Source organism: Chlamydotis macqueenii, chromosome 17 (assembly GCF_036417535.1).
Source record: "Chlamydotis macqueenii isolate bChlMac1 chromosome 17, bChlMac1.mat, whole genome shotgun sequence".
NCBI lineage: Eukaryota > Metazoa > Chordata > Aves > Otidiformes > Otididae > Chlamydotis > Chlamydotis macqueenii.
The window spans coordinates 6,241,028-6,259,132 of NC_141572.1; the positions used below are offsets into that span (position 1 = coordinate 6,241,028).

The window sequence follows — 18,105 nt, forward strand, 5'->3', positions numbered from 1 at the left end:
TGACGATCAACTGGTTTAAATTAATAAATAAGCTGATTGAAAGTAAAAAGCAGAGGAAGATGAGCAGAATGTTTGTGAAGGGACGTGTTCAGCCCTCAATTGCCTTTGCAAGGTTGCATGGATGTATTTAAGGTCAGCAAGCGATCAGAGTTTGGAAACTCAGTTGAGATGTCTTTTCACAACTCTGACCATGTTAGTAAAAGTGAGAATTTTACAGTTGCAAAATGTGGTGGTGGGACATTCAGAGTAGTTGTGCAGATATTAACTAACTAGTGTACCCCTCCTCTGAGAGACTCATTGTTCTAATTAAGCTTCTTTTTCTGACTGGGGAAACTGAGGTAGAGTTAAAAAGTTCCTTATAGCAAATCACTGCTAAAATTACACTCTTGGGGGTTCGTGTCTGTCTTTCTCCTTCCGTGATCCACAGAACTGTGCTTCAGGTTTGCCTCAAACAGTGCTCGCTGCAGCGAGAACAAACCCGTACTGCCAGCTGCCCTGCAATGTTATAGTTAGGGAGACAATGGTGCATTAATATAGCTGTGGTAGGAAAAATAAATAATCCATTCAGTTTGACGTGTTTACACTGGTTTATGTTTGCTTCTTCTGGAGAAAGTCCAAGCAGAGGGCACCCAGGGTGATGTGCTCCCTGCGGTGGTTTTTGTCTGGTACTGTAGTGCAACAGCCCTCCACTGTGCTGCAGGCTTGATCCTGGGTAGGAGCAGCAGAGGATGGGAGCTGAGATGCTTCCTCAAGTGGGCATCCTCTGCTGGCACAGAGCCTGGGGAGATCTCAACCTGCAATGCCACTTCCTGCACCCAGGACCCAGCGGTACCTCCCGTGGTGGGGGAGAGGTCCCATTCCTGAGGTGGAGGGACAGATGATAGAATCATGGAATCATAGAATACTTGGGTTTGGAAGGGACCTTTAAAGGCCATCTAGTCCAACCCCTCTGCAAAGAGCAGGGACATCTCCAATCAGATCACGTTGCTCAGAGCCTCGTTCAACCTGGCCTTGAATGTTTCCAGAGATGGGGCATCCACCACCTCTCTGGGCAACCTGGGCCGTTGTTCTACCATCCTCATTGTAAAAAAAAAAATTTCCTAATATCTAATCTGAATCTGCCTCCCTCTATTTTAAAACCATTACCGCTTGTTTTATTACAACAGGCCCTACTGAAGAGTTTTTCCCCATCTTTTCTGTAGGCCCCCTTTAGGTATTGAAGGCCACTATATGATTTCCCTGGAGCCTTCTCTTGTCCAGGCTGAACGGCCCCAACTCTCTCAGCCTGTCAATAGTGGGAGGAGAAAGGCAAGCAGTGCTCCTCTGGTGCAGTCAGAGGGAGGGATGTCACAAGGTGCTTCCTAGACAGCAGGATTCAAACCCAACACGGCGTAAGCCACAATTCAAAAGCACTCCAAAGAAAATTCAGATGCTATTATTTTATTTTGGGCAGCTTTACTTCCTCTCATCAGTCAGTAGGGCCCTATGCTCCTGCCAGGAAACATGCCAGCCATCTGGCAGTTTTTATTTTTATAGTGATCCAACAACTGGAAAGCATGCCAGGCTATTTGTACCATCTGCCACATAAATGTCATTTCAGCAAAAGGATGGTGGACACCTGGGGACCCAGAGTTCGAAAATCCTTTTAAAGGGGAAATCATTGTCTCCCACAGCAAAATGGAGTTTGAGGTTTGGATCCCCTTCCCCTAAGTGGCCAATGCAGGGCACAACTGTCGTATTTATGGCTCCTAGAGCATTCTCTTAAATTGTTTTTGTTTCCTTATTTTTTTCTCTTTCTCTCTTTTCCAACTGTGAGGGTATAAAAATGACTGCTATAAAGTTCACAAGTGGATGGACATTTCCAGCAAATTAATAGCATTGTACAATCTGTGGTAGAAATCATTCAGGTTTTGAAACACATTTCTGCATTTCTAAAACTAGAAATGTCTTCGTTTTTCATTCTGTTTGTAGCTCTGGTTTCAGAATTCAGAAGGGAGGATCAATCAATACAGTTCAAACTGCCCATCAACGGACTTGAAAGCAGAGAAGCATTTGTAAAGGGGAAAATATTTAAAAATCTGATCTTGCAGCTGGAGCAAGTTGTCTCTATAGACAACTCATAGGAACTTCAGGGAGCCCAGGATTTTGAAAAGGCGTGGGGATTTGCTGTGGGGTTCTGTTAACAAAAGGAAACACATCACAAATTTCTTCTTTGGGGCAATATGTGTGGTTTTATTTTATTTTTCACTATAATGAAATGTCACCGTTTGACAGCAAGTTTTGACAACATATGGCTGACTGAAAACAAAGTGCATCTATTTGTGTTTATAAAGGCTATTTTGAAAATGTCCTAATATTGTGAAATCTTTAAAAAATATGGGGCATAGGTGTGTAATTTATAGGTTTGGAGCATTATTTTCCTAAATCTAGTACTGCAGTTATTAATCAAACATTGTACTCAGGGGGCAGTAAAATAGCAGTCTGAAATGATGACCTTTTTTCTTAAATTTTTCAGCCAGCTGAGGTTCAGGCTATACACTCTAATAGGACAATGAAACGGAAATAATCTGGCATTGTCTGATTTCTGCTGTTTCGTAATTTTAATATAATTACTTTTCTCAGCATGCTTTTCATTGCTGGGAACATAAAAAGAATAATGCCTTAGTCCAGTAATTTTTCTTTTGTGTTGCATATTTAAAAATTGGATAGGCATTGCAATTTTTTTTGGTCCTTGTTTATTACCATTGACAGTTTATTTAACTGAGGAGATGTCTGCAGACAGTTTAGACAGCCCTTACCAGTCAGATGAGCAAAGATAAACCAGCCTATGTGTTTATTCTTACATTGCTTTGTAAACTTTCTTTGCTCTTTCTCACTTTCTCCACTTCTCCCTCCTTTTTATTGCAGTGAACGTTGCCCCCATGGAGGAACACATCTTGCTGATGTGTTCACGGTGTGATTATGCATCATATTTCTTTTGTTCTTATTATGCTCATTCTCATCTTTCCTGAAAATTGAGCACTGATCTTGGTTTTTAACTCAAAGCCATTGTTCATTCTTTTGCTATTCCGTTCCTATGCCAGTACAGCTCTCTTGATTTCAATGGGAGGAAGTAGGAGACTTTCTGGTTCTGTCCTTAATCCCATAGAATTACAGGGGAAAAGTTGGACTAAGGCTGTAGGATACTAAACCCACAAATTCCTTAGAGAATTGTTTGGCAATTACTGAATTTCACTCAGCAGAGGAGAACAAAAAAAAAATGACTTATTTTGGAAAAACACAAATATTTAAGAGCGCTATAATGGTCAAAAGAGCCCTTTTGTTTGAAGAACATGAAACAGGACTCTATTTTAATCAGAATATTTAACAAAATAGCATAACTTCATGTCTGTGGCAAAAATGAAAGCTCTGAGCCATTTGGCAGCTAGGTCTTCTTGCTGACTAAAGGATTTCCCCATGCAGTGTGTAAATGGTGTGATACTGCACCTTCATCCATCACTTTTCTCTGTTAATATCTTTACATTTAGAAATTCTGTACTCTTGAGTTCAGGCTGTCTCCTGTATCAGCCTTTTTATGCCCTTTCTGCCCAAAGCAAGGTTTAGGGGAAGTTCAGGGCTGGATACTGGAGACTCTTGGCTGCGGTGTAAGACACAGCTGCAGTCCTGAATCGAATTGGACCTTTCTGAATCAAAGTCCAAGCCTGGGATAAGCAAGGCAGACATACTAATTTTCATTGAATTTTACTGAGAGCTGGTTTCAACTGCTCTGAAAAATCTCAGACTCAGAGTTTGGCAAGAGACCATCATTTCTCTGCCTGCAAGAGCCTGCTGGCCCCATGCTGGGTTTTATTCTCCTCGTAGCCCTCTGTGATGGACTTCAGTTTGACTGTTAATTGGAGAACAGGATGAGTCTGCTCTTGCTGGAACAGAAAGCAGAGAGCAGATGTACGAGTCTTAGGCGTATGGGCAAAAGAAGCTCCTTCAGTTTCACAGAGGATAATCTGCTGTAAATACCGCATTTAACATTTCTGGAGAGAGCACTGCAAGTCTTAGACCTGAAATAAAGGCAGAAAAAACACACTGCTTTGTGATACACAGAGATATGAGGAAGAACTTGCAAATATCTGCCTTTCTGATCCGCAAACTTTAATGTAATTGAGTACTGCTTCACAACTTGAGTCCTTCCTCCCTGCCATGCTTCCTTCAGGCTTCATTTGAACTAAAATCTTGCCCTGTGTGATTTGTAATGAGCAGATTACCTAGTGTTTGGTGACATCTTGCCCAGAAGTACTTTAAAAGATGATGTGAGCCATTAAAAATAGTAATTAATTTAATTAATACCTTGGCAGAGATATTTGGAAAATTCTAAATTTTTCATGTCACAGTGAAAAGTTTTAAATAAGCAGCCGCAAGACTGGCCTGGCTGAAGGAAAATGTTCCTTTAATCCTGAAAAGCCCCCTTCGTGGCACTTTATTGCTGATCACTAGGAGTTGTGCCCTTAATAGAGAACGGGAATTCAAAAGCAGTTCTGCTGGAAATGACTGATCAAGATGATTGCACTGCAAAGCATCACTCTCAGAGGCCTTTTTTCCTCTGAACTTGTGGTATCTGATATGCTGTGGCTTGAGAAAATAAATCTCTGAATCAAATAAGAATTATTTTTTTTTCTCTGTGAGTAGTGATTGTGCAGTGCCATTAGGTACGGCCCCACCAAAACCGTTCTTGTGGTCTCGGTGAGTAGACTGAGCCTCCTGAATTAAACACAGATGTTAATTTAAAAAAATCCATGATGTTATGTACCTAACCAAGTGCTTGGCAAGCTGAAGGAAAACAGAGATTTGTATTGTTATTATTATTTAATATATAAATAAAGCCTCACTGGACTGAAATTGAATTTCAGCAGCCTTTCTGGAGGCAATTAAAACCATTAGCTTCATCAGCCAAGGCCAGCGTTTTAATGTCTCTGAAACACTCAGGCTGCCAAAGTTAATTATTCATCCTTTTCTTAATTGGATTCAGATTGAATTTTAAAGGTGCAGCTTCAGTGGGGTTGGCTGAGCCTTAATTTTTCACTCCTACATCTTCTCCCTTCCCTGCCCGCAAGAAGTGTCTCATAAGATGCCATTTCCAGCCTTTGCGGAAGGGTTTGGGGGTGGATTTCAGCCCAGGCCAGCAGCTGACTGTCTCCTGGCAGATCTGAGCTGGTTCGATAAACAGGGTGAAAAACCATACATCGTTGTAAATAACTTCACGGTAGGAACGCTTCTTTGAGATGGAAAACTGACCCAAAGGAACGCTAAAATATAACTTGCTCTTATGTTAGGGCAAAATACAGTTGTTGCATCTTACATTTCCACCAGTAAACAAATGACTTTGGTTTCATAAAATGTATACATTATAGAGGCACATGCAAAAATACCATGTTCTGTGTTCTACCAGTAAGCAACACTAAAATACAGATGATAGGTATGATATAGTTCTTAGATTGCAGGGCTCATTTTTTAAGGCTGTAAAACTTTTTTTAGTTCAAGAACTTGTCTTTTTCTGGAAGAAGATGAATTGCTTTTCACAGAAAGGAGTATTCAAAAGTAGTTTAGGCAATGAAATGACTTCTTTTGGTGACTAAATTGTGAAGTTGTAGTTTGGTTTATTGACAAACCCTTTCAGGATCAGCTGTGACAAATCTTCTTGTAAGTATTTTAACTCAGCCCTTTGTCTGATGTGTTGCCTCTGAAGGCAGTGGCAGAGGGATATTTGGCAGTATGTAAAGAAGAAAATTTTAGATTAGTACTTCCCTAAAGTGTCCCTTCCTCTGCAGAAAGCCAAATGTGTCCCCTTTGCAAAGCAGAAAATGTGCAGTCAACTATCTGAGAGGTGAATAACGAGAAAAAGGGACAGGAGAGTAAATTTCACACAGAAGAGGAGGACATCTGGAAGGGGACACTGAGCAGAGAGAGCTCTGTGTTGCCCAGGCAGATGCTCTGAACTGACCAGTTGCTATTTTGTGTTTATGTATTCCATCTAGCTCCTTGATGAGTTGTTGTGCTGTTTTGTATATATAGTTGCTCATTATTGTTACACAAGTAGTTTTTCTGTTCTAAATACAGATCAAACAATTTTTCATGTATAGCCTGCTGAACAAGTCTTTCAGCCTCAGCTGACCTTTTCCAGATACTCCAGAGATGAAAAGTAGCATCCCATTATAATAATATATTTCCATCTTCTTGTGGAGTTATTTTTAAACAGAGGAGTTAGATGTCACTCATTTTCTGGTTATTAACAACATCATAAAGGAAAAAATATATATTTGGAGTCTGAACTGGTATGTTTCCAGGATCATTTCTCAGGCCATCCCTGAGAGTTTCCAAAATAAAAACGTTGAGCAATGCACTAACTTCTTTTATGAGTGAGAAGGAGGGTAATACAATCGACTACAATACTGCAGATGGATGTAACTACTGAAACCATCACATCTCTGTCCATGCTATTAGCGACACTTGCAAGGTAAAGGGTGTTGCAGCCTAAACTAAAAGGGCTGGAATTTTATTTTGGTTTGACTGTTAAAGCTGAAACTAAGAAACATCTGTCTTTTAGTGTTCAGGATTACAAACACTCATGGCTGCCTGAGCTCTTTTCCTAGTTTTTCAGCTTGCTTCAGCGTATGGGAATGGCCTTATAAACTCAAAGAAGCAAAATGTTTTAGAAGAAAAGATTAATTTAATGTAGACTGGGACGAGAGTGAGAATCAGGCTCATGGGACTACTTCACAGATTGCTCAATGTTTTATTTGATACTTTTAAATGCTATTTTCTTTACTAATAGCATTACAGCCTGATTAGCATTTTTGTGCTGACTACAAGATCATCCCAAATTACTGTCTTATATGCCACATCATGTACAAAGTCTGAAAATTTTCAAAAAGACAAGCTGAGGTAAGATGAAATCAGCTCATATCAAAGCATTGGAATTTAGAGGAAATTCTTAATTGAGGATGTACAATGCTTTGACAATCCAGGTATTTCTGAAAAACTGCATGCTTGTTATGCCTTACAACACGAATACAGAGAGAGAACATCCAGCTGTGCTGTAATAGCTGGGTTGTGAGAGGTTAGCAGAGACCTGATATTTTAAATACAGGTTCTCGTCTCTCCCACACCATGTACGTATTTAGAAATGAGGTGCTGCCACACCCTGGAAATCATTGCAGGCCTTCTTTTCATGCTATGTCCTTCCCCCTGCAATCCGTATCACCCACAGAGAGGAGCTGGTGTCACCATCTGGAGCCTCTGCAAACAGGGATTGCTCTGTCACACCTCTCCAACATGACAATTCAGTTTGAGAACAGCTATCGAGGGCTGTAAACAAGAAATGGTTCAAAGCTACCTACAGGCTTTCTGTCCCTCACACTAGGCAACAGGAGAATGTGAACTACAGTGATTTTGCTTTTGAAAGAGTTGTTACCAGCCCGATGTGTGTATTGATTTCAGAGCGTCATTTCTAAAGCACCATCAGATTTTGATTGCGTTTACCAGAGCAAGACCAATTTCCAGTTCATAGGTTTGGGGACCTATGTAGGTGGTTTTAGGTTTGAATGAGTCTTCTACATTTTGTTGATAAGAGATTTTTTTTTTTCCTTTTTCATTTCTAAGTAATACAGACTCCACCTGAGAGAACTTGATTTGCGTCTTGTCTTGCCCTGCAGGGGTTCCTAGAGGAAGACTGAGCTAAAACCCAGAGAAAGACTTTCTTAGAGGCATGTTAGTTACCATAGAAATTAATCTTGGATGTATTATGGAAAGAAAAACCAAAGGCTTTGATTTTTGCCCATTTCCACTAGATGGATCCCTGTATCTTCTGTACTCTGTACTTGTATGTGACAGTAAGGCGTTACCTTACCTTTGCAGATCTTACCTGCCTTTGCCAACACAAACACTGTGACAGACCACTGTAAATCTCAATGAGTGCTGAGCAGCTTTGACCTCTGTAGGGAATATTTTCTGGCTGCAGATGTTGAGAGTGAAAGGAGTGAAAGAAAGCCTTGAACTGCTGAGAAATACCAATTTCAGAGTGGCTTGAAGCTGGAAAAGCTTCCTCTGCTTCCCTCCTCCCTCTGTAGAACTGCAAGCTGCCTGTAGCAAGAGAAAGGGATGTGTATTGGAGCAACAAGGAAATAAGGTCCATGCATTTTGGATATGAATATCTCTAATGAGGAAATCACTTCTAAACTGCACAATTTACCACACAAGTTATTCCTATTTCGGGAATAATCTGTGAAGCATGGCTATACATGGCTTCTCTGGGGAAAGAGGGACGATAGGAGCTCTTTTGTAGAAATTATAGGGACCTTTCAAGCTGGACCAGCACACAGAACTCTTTTGTTTCAGTAATTGATGCTGTCCAAGTCCGGGAAAAGAAATGTGTCTTTGGCTGAAAGAGGAAAATACTGAAGAGCTGCATCATATTTCCTAGGAACTGTGACACCATAGCAACAGTTGTCTTTCAGTGCTGCTGCTGCATCACTTAATAGCTCTCAGATTGCTGAGCGAGCCACAGTCTATTATGCTATAAAACATACTGCACGTGAGCTGGTATTGTTGGCAGATGATTACAAGAAAAGTGTACATATACAACATATCATTTTTGTCTGTATTTAAAATTATTTTTTTCTTCATAACTGCATGATATGTTATTTCTCTCCTTAAAAAGGAATTTTAGTGGGAAGTTTATTCACAGAACTGGTCGAGTTTGATAATCTCTAATCAAATACTTTGTGAGGGAATTTTTATTTTCTGTGGGGAAAATAATAGAATATACCAAACTGTGAGAAAGGATTATTTTTTATTAGATAGAGCTACTGTAAGAAAATTGGAAAGTATATTGTTCCTTTCAGTATTTTTTAGAACAAATAAATATTTTGAATGAGTTTTTTGGCTAGGAATTTAATTTGTAGTGATTAGATGCTGAAGTAAAACCGTAGTATTTCAAGCACCAAAATTAAAACTTTTTGATTGCCCACATATTTTTTTTCAAATGTTCAGTTTATTAAAATGTCAACTCTGTCCAAATTCAAGTCAGGAAAAATGTCTGAAAATTCTTCTGTGATGAGAAAACTTTTTGCTGCCTAGCTCTGTTCTACTTATTAGATATTAATACTGCCTGGCTCCCTTTGTTGGGTGTGGCTTTTTTGTCATTCTTTTATGAGAACTTGCATGGAAAATTAAAGCATACTTTCGGATTAATTTAGGGTGAATGGTTAAAACACACTGTCCCTCCCCCATTGAATCTATCCAGGTTTTAACTATGGAATGACAGATTAAATGTTCATGAAAATTGAATTACTTCTACAAAAGGTGCCTGTAGATAAAAACAGAGGCTGAGTTGAGAGGCTTACGCTCTGGCTGCTCATGTTAGGTCTTTTCTGAGGTTTTTCATTCTGTAGATGTCAGTCCAGCTCCTTTAACAGGCCCTGAAAACACGATACATTAAACAAAACAAGTGGGCTATAAATGGCCTGTGATTTATGGGTTATCGTGGTTGTCAGCTCTCACTGCTGTGAAGCACTTCTGGTATTTGCACAATGATGTAAATTATTGCAGCGTGAGAGCATTAGCGAAGTGCGCTCTGAGCTGTGAAGGATCCCATTGCTGACATTGTTTGTGCAGCCAAATAAACTGCTCTGATCTCAGCCTTGACAATATCACAGCGGCAGAGAAAGTAACTTATTCAGAGGAAATACTGATTTATGAAATGAAAGAGGGAACCAGAATGCCCTGGGCATGCGGACGCCCTGGCTGTGCGACTGGGTTTGGAATTGGCTCTTCACTTTCCATGTTAGATGATATCAGCAGATGGTTGTGACCATCAGCTTGTATATGGGTGGATGGAGGAGGAAACGCGGTGTGCAGGGGGGCTGACCTGAGTTTCTGTAGTGTAATAAATCAATTAATAGTTTTTATTTAGTTTGTGGTTTTTTGTTGTTGGTTTGTTGTTTTTTTTTTTTGTGTACAGCTAACAAGAGAACACCAGGTGGCCCTCTCCTCCATCACTTACATTGGCTGCGCTCTGTCCATCTTCTGCCTGACGATCACGCTGGTCACATTTGCTATATTGTCGTGAGTAATTTTAACTTAATACCTGCTGAGCAGCTATCACGTAGAAAGCCAAGCAGTGCATTTCAGGCCACTGGTTTGGATCCCTTCAGGTGCTTGGGATAAAGTAAAGGCTATGAATTCTACAACCTCCCTTAATTAGATTCTGCCCATGTATTTGTAACAGTTGGTTGGTTATTTCTAAATTACTTTCATTTCCTGAAATTATGTGGCCCTTATATAGTGAGCTATTTCAATCCAATGAGGGATTTCTGGATTTTTAAAAACTCTCCGTGTTTTGTTGTAGTTCAGGAGTCTTGCAAGGAAGCTGCAGGAGGGTTTGGTCTGGAGCTCTAAATCAGTACAACATGAGCAAGGACTGCAGGATCACCCCCGCTTAACCCGTACATATGTCTTTGGATTTCTTGGAGTGTACAAGCAGTACTTTCTGCTTTTCAGCTGTCTTGTCTGTAAGGCAGTGTGTTTATAAAAGTGTGCCCAGAAAGGAAGGCTCGGTCAACATTAGCTGCCTCACTTGTTTCATACAGCTTGTACACAATTACATCATACAGCCCACATTTATTTTCAAGTATCTTGCTATTCTCTGTTAGACTAGTTTTCTAATATGTTGCTTTAATAGGAAGAAGGACACTATAGGCAGTGGGAAATTCACTCCAAGTCTTACATTTAAATCCTCTGGATCTCTGCAGCCTCCTGCCTGTAACACGGCAGCCCCTTTGAGGGCTCTGCACAGGGAAGGTTTCTGTCACAGGGCGCTTAGGGTCCTTGTGCCTGTTTATGTTCCAGTAGTGACAACTGAGTTTGAGGCTCAGCTACGCTTGATACAAACATTTCTGAGAAAGCTCTCGTAGAGGTTTCTGTCCAAATAAAAAATAAAAAACATGACAAAGGGTGAAGTAACTTGTCTGAGGTTGTGCAGCAGATCGGGAGCACAACAAGGAATAGGATTCTTGTCTCCTTTCACAGACTAAAACATGTTCTTCCTACACAGGAGTTCAATTTTTTATTTCTATGCTTAAGCATGTCTTTTGGACATCCTGTTAAGAGGCAGTTTCTAGGAAAAAGTACTTGCTGAAACCCAGTGTCCTGGTTTTGGCTGGGCTGGAGCTAATTTTCTTCCCATTAGCTGCTGCGTTTTGGATTTAGTATGGGATTTGGTATGTGAAGAAGTTGATAATACACTGATGTTATCAGTTGTTGCTAAGAGATCAAGAGTTTTTTCTAACTTCACAGGTTTTCCTAGTGTGCAGCTGCAAGAAGCTAGGAAGGGTAGAGCCAACATAGTTGACCAAACTGGCCAAAGGAAGTATTCCATGCCATAAATGTAATGCTCAGTATGTAAGTGGGGATCAGCCAGTGGGCAACTCTCTCTTTTTCTGGAAATTGCAGTACTGAGATCACTGCTTGGGATCATTCTGTGATAGCTCTTGGTTCTGTTCCATGATCGCTGCTCAGGCTGGACTGTATTGGTCATTGGGTCATCGGGCAGTGAGAGATTGTGTTTTGTTCCTTTTTAATATTATTATTATTATTATAATTATATTTTCCTTTGCTGTCTTAGTAAACTGTCTTTATCTCAACTCAGGAGTTTTCCTTTCTTTACGACCCTCTTTCCCATTCCAGTGGGGAGAGGGAAGGGTGAGTGAGCAGCTGCATGGTACTTAGTTGCTGGCTGGGGTGAAACCACAACACCCAGCAAATTGATTGCAATATTTGTTTGTTCCAAACCCCCTATTATTTATTATTGAGTGTGTAACGCATGGCAAAATCCGATGTCTGCCTATCTGACATTGTGCTGTTGGTGTATTTAGGTTAAGGGGAATGGTCTGCTGCATTTTGATATGAGTGCAAACCAGAATGTTATGGTGGTTGGAAAGGAAAAAAGGAGCAAAAGGAGATGGTATTGCTGCAGTGGGGCTGAAGAAAGAAACTGGAGGCAAGCAGGAGACTTGGAAAGAGACCTTGGATCCAGCTGACTGTCACAGGGTTAAGCACCCCACCTACACACAGGGTCATTCAAACTGCCAATTAAAAATAATTTGATTAGGTTTTCACTGGAGAGCAGGACCTCATTAAACAGCTGAAGTGAAATTTTGCAATGTAGTGTGAGATGACCATGAGGTAAATAGAGAGGAATCTGGCACGTTCTTTGTTACTCCTCGTACTGGCAACGATGGTCACTTCCCAGAAGGGCAGTCCTGATTGCCTTCTGGGTAACGATGCTCCAGTTCGTGACTACATGAAGTTCCTTATTAGAAAGCCATTGGCACCAGGCAGCACAACCTGTCTCTTTGAATTACTTTTAGGACATCGATACTTCTTGTCGCCTCCTCTGTCACTCTCTTCTAATGGAGCACTGGCTACAACAGTGCTGGAAGAGTGGGGCTGACAGCAAGCCAGCATCTGCATTGTCCAGTCTGTGTCACCCTGCTGCAGGGACATGCATGATGTGTTGCAAAAGTCATCACAATCCAGCGCAACACAACAAAAATCTGGGAGTGTGTACTGTTGTGTAGAGGAAGGACTGCTATTCACATAGCCAAATGGTCCAGGTCTCCTGAAATTATTAAAGATGACGGTAGGAGCTGGCAGACAGGATGGATTGAAATAGAAAACCTGTGGTCACTAGCACTATTGTTTTTTTTTTAAAGAGAAGAATAAAATTATGCGAAAGGCCTGAAATTTCAGATAAAAGGTTTTGCTTGTTTTCTACTTCCTATTTCTGGATGAGAACAGAAACATGAGGTCAGAAGACTCCCAAGAAAGTATGTTCTTGTCAGATTTCCAGCCAGTTTTTGCAAAGCCAAGAGGGAGCAGTTCAAGTGACGTAGTCAAGGTCAGGTCTCTGTCAAGATAGACGCTGCCCATGCCTATAAGTAGCTGTAGTTCCTGTGCTCAAAAACTGATAATAGTAAAGTCAAGGAGGGCTCAAAAGGCATCATGATAACCCCACCAAAAGGAGTGACCCAAAACAAATCAAAATGCTTGCTGACAAGTTATAAATACATTCCTGCTTCTTGGAATACTGTTTTATTCCTGTATCTTTTTGTCTTCTGCCAGGTCTGTCAGCACCATCCGCAACCAGCGCTATCATATCCATGCCAATCTGTCCTTTGCTGTCTTGGTGGCTCAGATCCTGCTTCTCACCAGCTTTCAGTTCAGCCCTGGAACGGTGAGTGCTTACAAAGAGTGACTGTATTTTTCACAAAGCACCTCCATGGAATGAACGTCACATGCAGGAAAGTGTCTTGCATGTGAGATCTCCTATTTTTAATGTGCCTTAGCCAAAAAATTACATCCTACAACACTGGATAAAGCCTTCTGTGCATCCAAATGGTGTTATCATAGTATCCAGCCATGTCTGGATGTTTGCAAAACTGAAAGAGATATGCACCCACCAAATGGAAAACTCACCACAGTAATGGAGTGCACTTCAGTTGTACATTCAAACGGCATGGCTGACTTCTGCCTGACATGGCTTGTGCTTCCTCTCATCCATTCTCTATATTGAAAACATGTATAGGCCTTTTCTGCTCAATCACATAGATTGGAACTTGAAATTACAGATTGATTTTATGGATCTGCTACTACAGGTGGGAGTTCCTTATGCAGAGTACCAGGATCTAAACCATTAAAACTGGCATCCTAAACAGCTGGCTTAGATTAAGATGAATATGCCAAGTTGATAGTATTATACACCGGTAAATCCAATTTATTTCCCCTCTTGTGTTTAAAAAAATGCTATTTTAAGTAACACAAGGTCTCTTGATGGAAAGTCCCACCTGCAAAAAGCAGAAACAAAATCTGATTTTAAAATAACCTTCCAGTGTGCTCTATTTTTATAATGGTCAAAACTTGGCTACCTTTGAGACCAGCTGTTGCTGACAAGCAGAAAGCAGTTTCTATAAATCTTTTATTCTTTTTATTCTCAGTACAAGCAAATATGAGATTTGCACACTCTTCGTTTTACCAGTACAACAGCTACTTAAATTTATATTCAGCTCAAATGGGATCTCTTGAACTTCTGTTAAGTTTATAAATAACAGTAATGTCTGGTTTTATATGGGCTATTATTACCTGAGGATCTAAAAGCACTTTGTGAAACTCAGTTCATACTCCTTTTCTGTTTAACATTCAGGTAGATCCTGAATGAGTAAGATAATGTGCAAGGGAGAAAATAGTAGGGAATGGTTTAGAAGGAATATTAAATGGAGACAGCGGAGAGCAGTGAAAGATACAACTTGAAACTGAAGACGTTGGAAACCAGGCATTAAAATAATCCTCTTTGAGTAAGTATAGAGCTAAAATTCTGCTGAAAAGACATAGGCTTGAGAGCAATAAAGCATTCACTCAGCGTAACAGGATGTCTTATTCTCACAGTTTTTCCTTTTTCATCCAATCCAGATTTTCAGACAATCCAACTGTATCACTTCAGATAATGTGTAAAAGCCTCCTTACACCTTTTAAGGCCAGTGGCACCTCCAGTCTTTTAAAACACTATGAAATACTAGTTGTGTTTCCTATTTTTAGCTGGATGTAGGTAGAGCCCGTGTTTGCAGGAGATGCGTCCCAGTGTTCACCTGCATTTATGATGTGCCCTGTCCGCACACAGAAATCTTTCTTGTTTAGTTAAGCAGATGTAGCTAAGCTTGTGAAACGCTCACATAGGCTTAAGTTCCAGTTTACTAGGTGCTTATTTTAATTTCTCTTAAACCTACTGAAAATTTACTTTAGTTTAATTGAAACAGTAGCACAAAGAAAGCAAGACCTGTTTTATGCCACAGGCTTTGACAGAATCCATGGGTATTTCAGCCCTGTCTCCTCTGTAACAGCAATAGTTGTAGGGCACAATACTGTAAAGATCTTAAAGCTGAAAAGCATGATGTCCATACTATCTGCTACATTTTTATTTTTATTGTTTTAACCTTTTGGTACGAGAGGTGTTGTGATTCATCCTTTTATTAACCTCGCCTCCTTACCTTCTGCATGCTCTGCTCTCACTAGCTTTGACATCAGTTTTAATGCCTTTAATTACTGCTTTAATTGAACTGCTAAATTGTAGTTTACCAAAAGAAGGAGGCAATATTTACACTAGAGAGTGTAAATTTCTTAATCTGTTTCTCTAAGAAACATGTGCCCTTCCTTGAGAGGACAAGTGGTACCAGTTTGCTTGACTAAGTACACTGCCATGGGGAATGGCATCGCAGAAACAGGCCCTGAGCTGGCATCGCTTTCTGGCATGGCTGCCTTTAGATTCTCCATCCTTTTCCTATCTCCGTCTCTAGGGATATTTAGGTTTTGATTCCAGATATATTATACAGTATTCATGTGGTAATTACAGTATTTAATCATTGACAGTTTATACTACAGCAATTTTGCTTTTGTGGAGTGGAAGTAATGTTTAACCACAAAACTCTACTTCCACTAATAGGACTTTAATCTTTCTAATACATCCAAAACCATATTTTTGATTTGGAGTTTTTCTTCTAAAAGCTGGTCCCTGATACCTAACATCAGTAGTGCTAAAACAGTAGTCCTAAATGATCATTGCATATTCCAGGGAGGCAATTATTCCTGAAACTAGGATATCTTTCTTCTAGAGAAAGCAAATATCTTTGCACACAGCATTTTCTTCCCATGCTGCCAAGTCCCTAAGATCTCTTTGCTGTCCACATGCCAGTCTAATGTCTTCCCTTTGACTTGCAGCAATAGATGGATTTGTTTCTTCAGAGGCATTTGCTCTTAGTTACTTACTCTCTGCCATAGACTAGAGAGCAACATTTTTTTTAACAGACTCGCAAACAGCAGTGTGTGTTTAAAATAATTAACCATCAACATTTCTTTAGGCTACTAAAGCCTTCCAAAGACCTAAGCATGTTTGTGGAAGAAAGTGAAGTATTGTTTAGACATAGGAAAATGAAAATGGCAGTACAGAGTGTTAGGCAGCACTGTGTTTTTCCAGCACAACTGGAAAATTGAATGTGTCTCCTATTTGCAGTTCTGCATCAGTGTATTGAGCTGTTTCTCACTCAGTACTCCTGCATGGCATTGCTTCAAACACTTCCAGATAGAGATGAGATGAGCTGCTTTTGTTTATGATACATGTATCTGCAGAGATTCAAGGCTGTGTATCAAAGCAGCATATAGATTGTGGGGAAGGACATTTTTAGAGGGTTCTGTGTAATGCAGTAAGATTGCCACTTAAATTGAAAACACTGTTATAAGTTGAATTTTAAAAATATATGCAAATTTACCTGTCTTTTTGAAGACTGTCCTCAGTCTTTCTATAAGACGACTATTATTTTCTAAGCAGCCTTTCTAAGAGTCTGCTTTACTTTCTCAACAACTGTAACATGATAGGCCTCGCTACTAGCTGGACTGATTTTTCTGTTTTCACAGACTCATAAGTAGTCAGCTGTAAGAGTACCAGTCATGAGATCTGTCTTTTCACATGTATCCTACCAAAAGTAGTGTGCATCATATGATATAGCAAGGGACACCTACTTGTTTTTAATATGTAAAGTCTCAGCTTTTCAATGCCTTTTTCAAGAAGGCAATTCTGTCACTTAAGAGTATCTCCAAAGTAATAATTAAAGCACAAATACAGAATGAGTAACAACTTTGTTATGGATTTTATGTAAAAATCTGCAACTCATTATTATACAAGATTGTATACCGAGCAGCCTCCTGCGACATCACTGTGTTTTATTTTTCAGCTGTTTTGTGATTCATATTGTATGGCTACTCAAAAATTGGAAAATATCCATTTGATAGAGCTAGCTTCTAAGTCAGCTTTATGTTGCATTTTTATTTTCATGGACTAATCTTCTAGTAGAAATCAAAAGGCATTAAAATGGGTTTCATAGCCTTATGACAAAGTTAACTGGAAAGGTGTTTACAGTTTTTGTCAATAAGCAAATCTGGTTTAGTTATATGTCACCAAACACTGCAAAATCCACTTACAGATCTCACTTACATGAAATAGAACCAAGGTTATTGCTTTTTAATATGTATAGTTACAGTGGATTTGCATTAGAATGTCCTTGCTGAGTACAGTGAGAAGGTACAGGAAACCTTCAATTTTTATTATACTCTCAAGTCGCAACATTTTAATTTTCATCAGTGTACAAAATCCTGAACCATCAACAAAAACAATAAAATGCCAGAACAGGGTGGCTAAGGTAATGCAACAAATGGAACTAATGATTAACATCTGAAGACCACTGCCACAGCAAACTGGTTCCTACTGGTAATGCTTCCTCAGCACAGACTCCACCTGCCTGGATACTTTACTGTGACTTGTCCAGGTAAGGAATGAAAAGTCCTCCAATTTACATGGACTGCATGCAGGCAACCCCTCTGAAATTCTGTAGGTGTCACAGCAGGGATGTTATAACTACAGAGCAGAGTGACCATCGTCAGTATGCTACAAGATGCAAAACTGAGGTATAGCTGGGACTCATTCCAGGAGCGTGTTTAAAATGTGCCTTAACTGAAAGCAGAGCAAACAAGGTTATCTTGTGGTGAGATCATTGGCAGCCACAGCTGTTCAATTACTGTATGATGAGCAAAACCACTTGTAATGAGACATCCTCGAAAAGCAATTAGTGGGGAAAGGAGAATGTGCTGTGTGAATGCATGAAGAGTAGGGAAGCAGAAAGGATTAGGTTTTCCTGTAGGCTGATAGGACATGTCAGAGAAAAATATAAAGATCTTTTCAGGAGCAACTGGTGAGAGCTGTGACAGCTTTTAAGGAAAAGCCAGCTCCTAAGTCCGGACTGGATTTCCTGTAGCCCGCAGTGGGCTGCGGCAGTGAGCTAGGGGTAAGCAGGACTCGGGGTTGTTTTGACTTCTCATTGCATTGCCTTTGCTGTGGCATTCCTTTCTCTTCTGGGGCAACACTTATTTAATTTCAAGGTATGTTGTAGTTTAAATTGAAACAGATAGTCCAGTTTACACCAGGCAGGCTCACTTTCTAGATGGTATTTTTCTGTT

General features: G+C 40.0%; 1 protein-coding gene across 1 annotated transcript in view; it reads left to right on the top strand.

The window, feature by feature from the left end:
• The window catches only part of ADGRD1 (adhesion G protein-coupled receptor D1), a 151,415-nt gene that overhangs the window by 89,769 nt on the left and 43,541 nt on the right, over positions 1-18,105 (top strand). The window contains exons 16-17 of the mRNA XM_086761376.1: positions 10,010-10,113; positions 13,171-13,282. Of these exons, the coding sequence (XP_086617502.1) occupies positions 10,010-10,113; positions 13,171-13,282 (216 nt within the window). The remainder of the gene's footprint in view (positions 1-10,009; positions 10,114-13,170; positions 13,283-18,105) is intronic.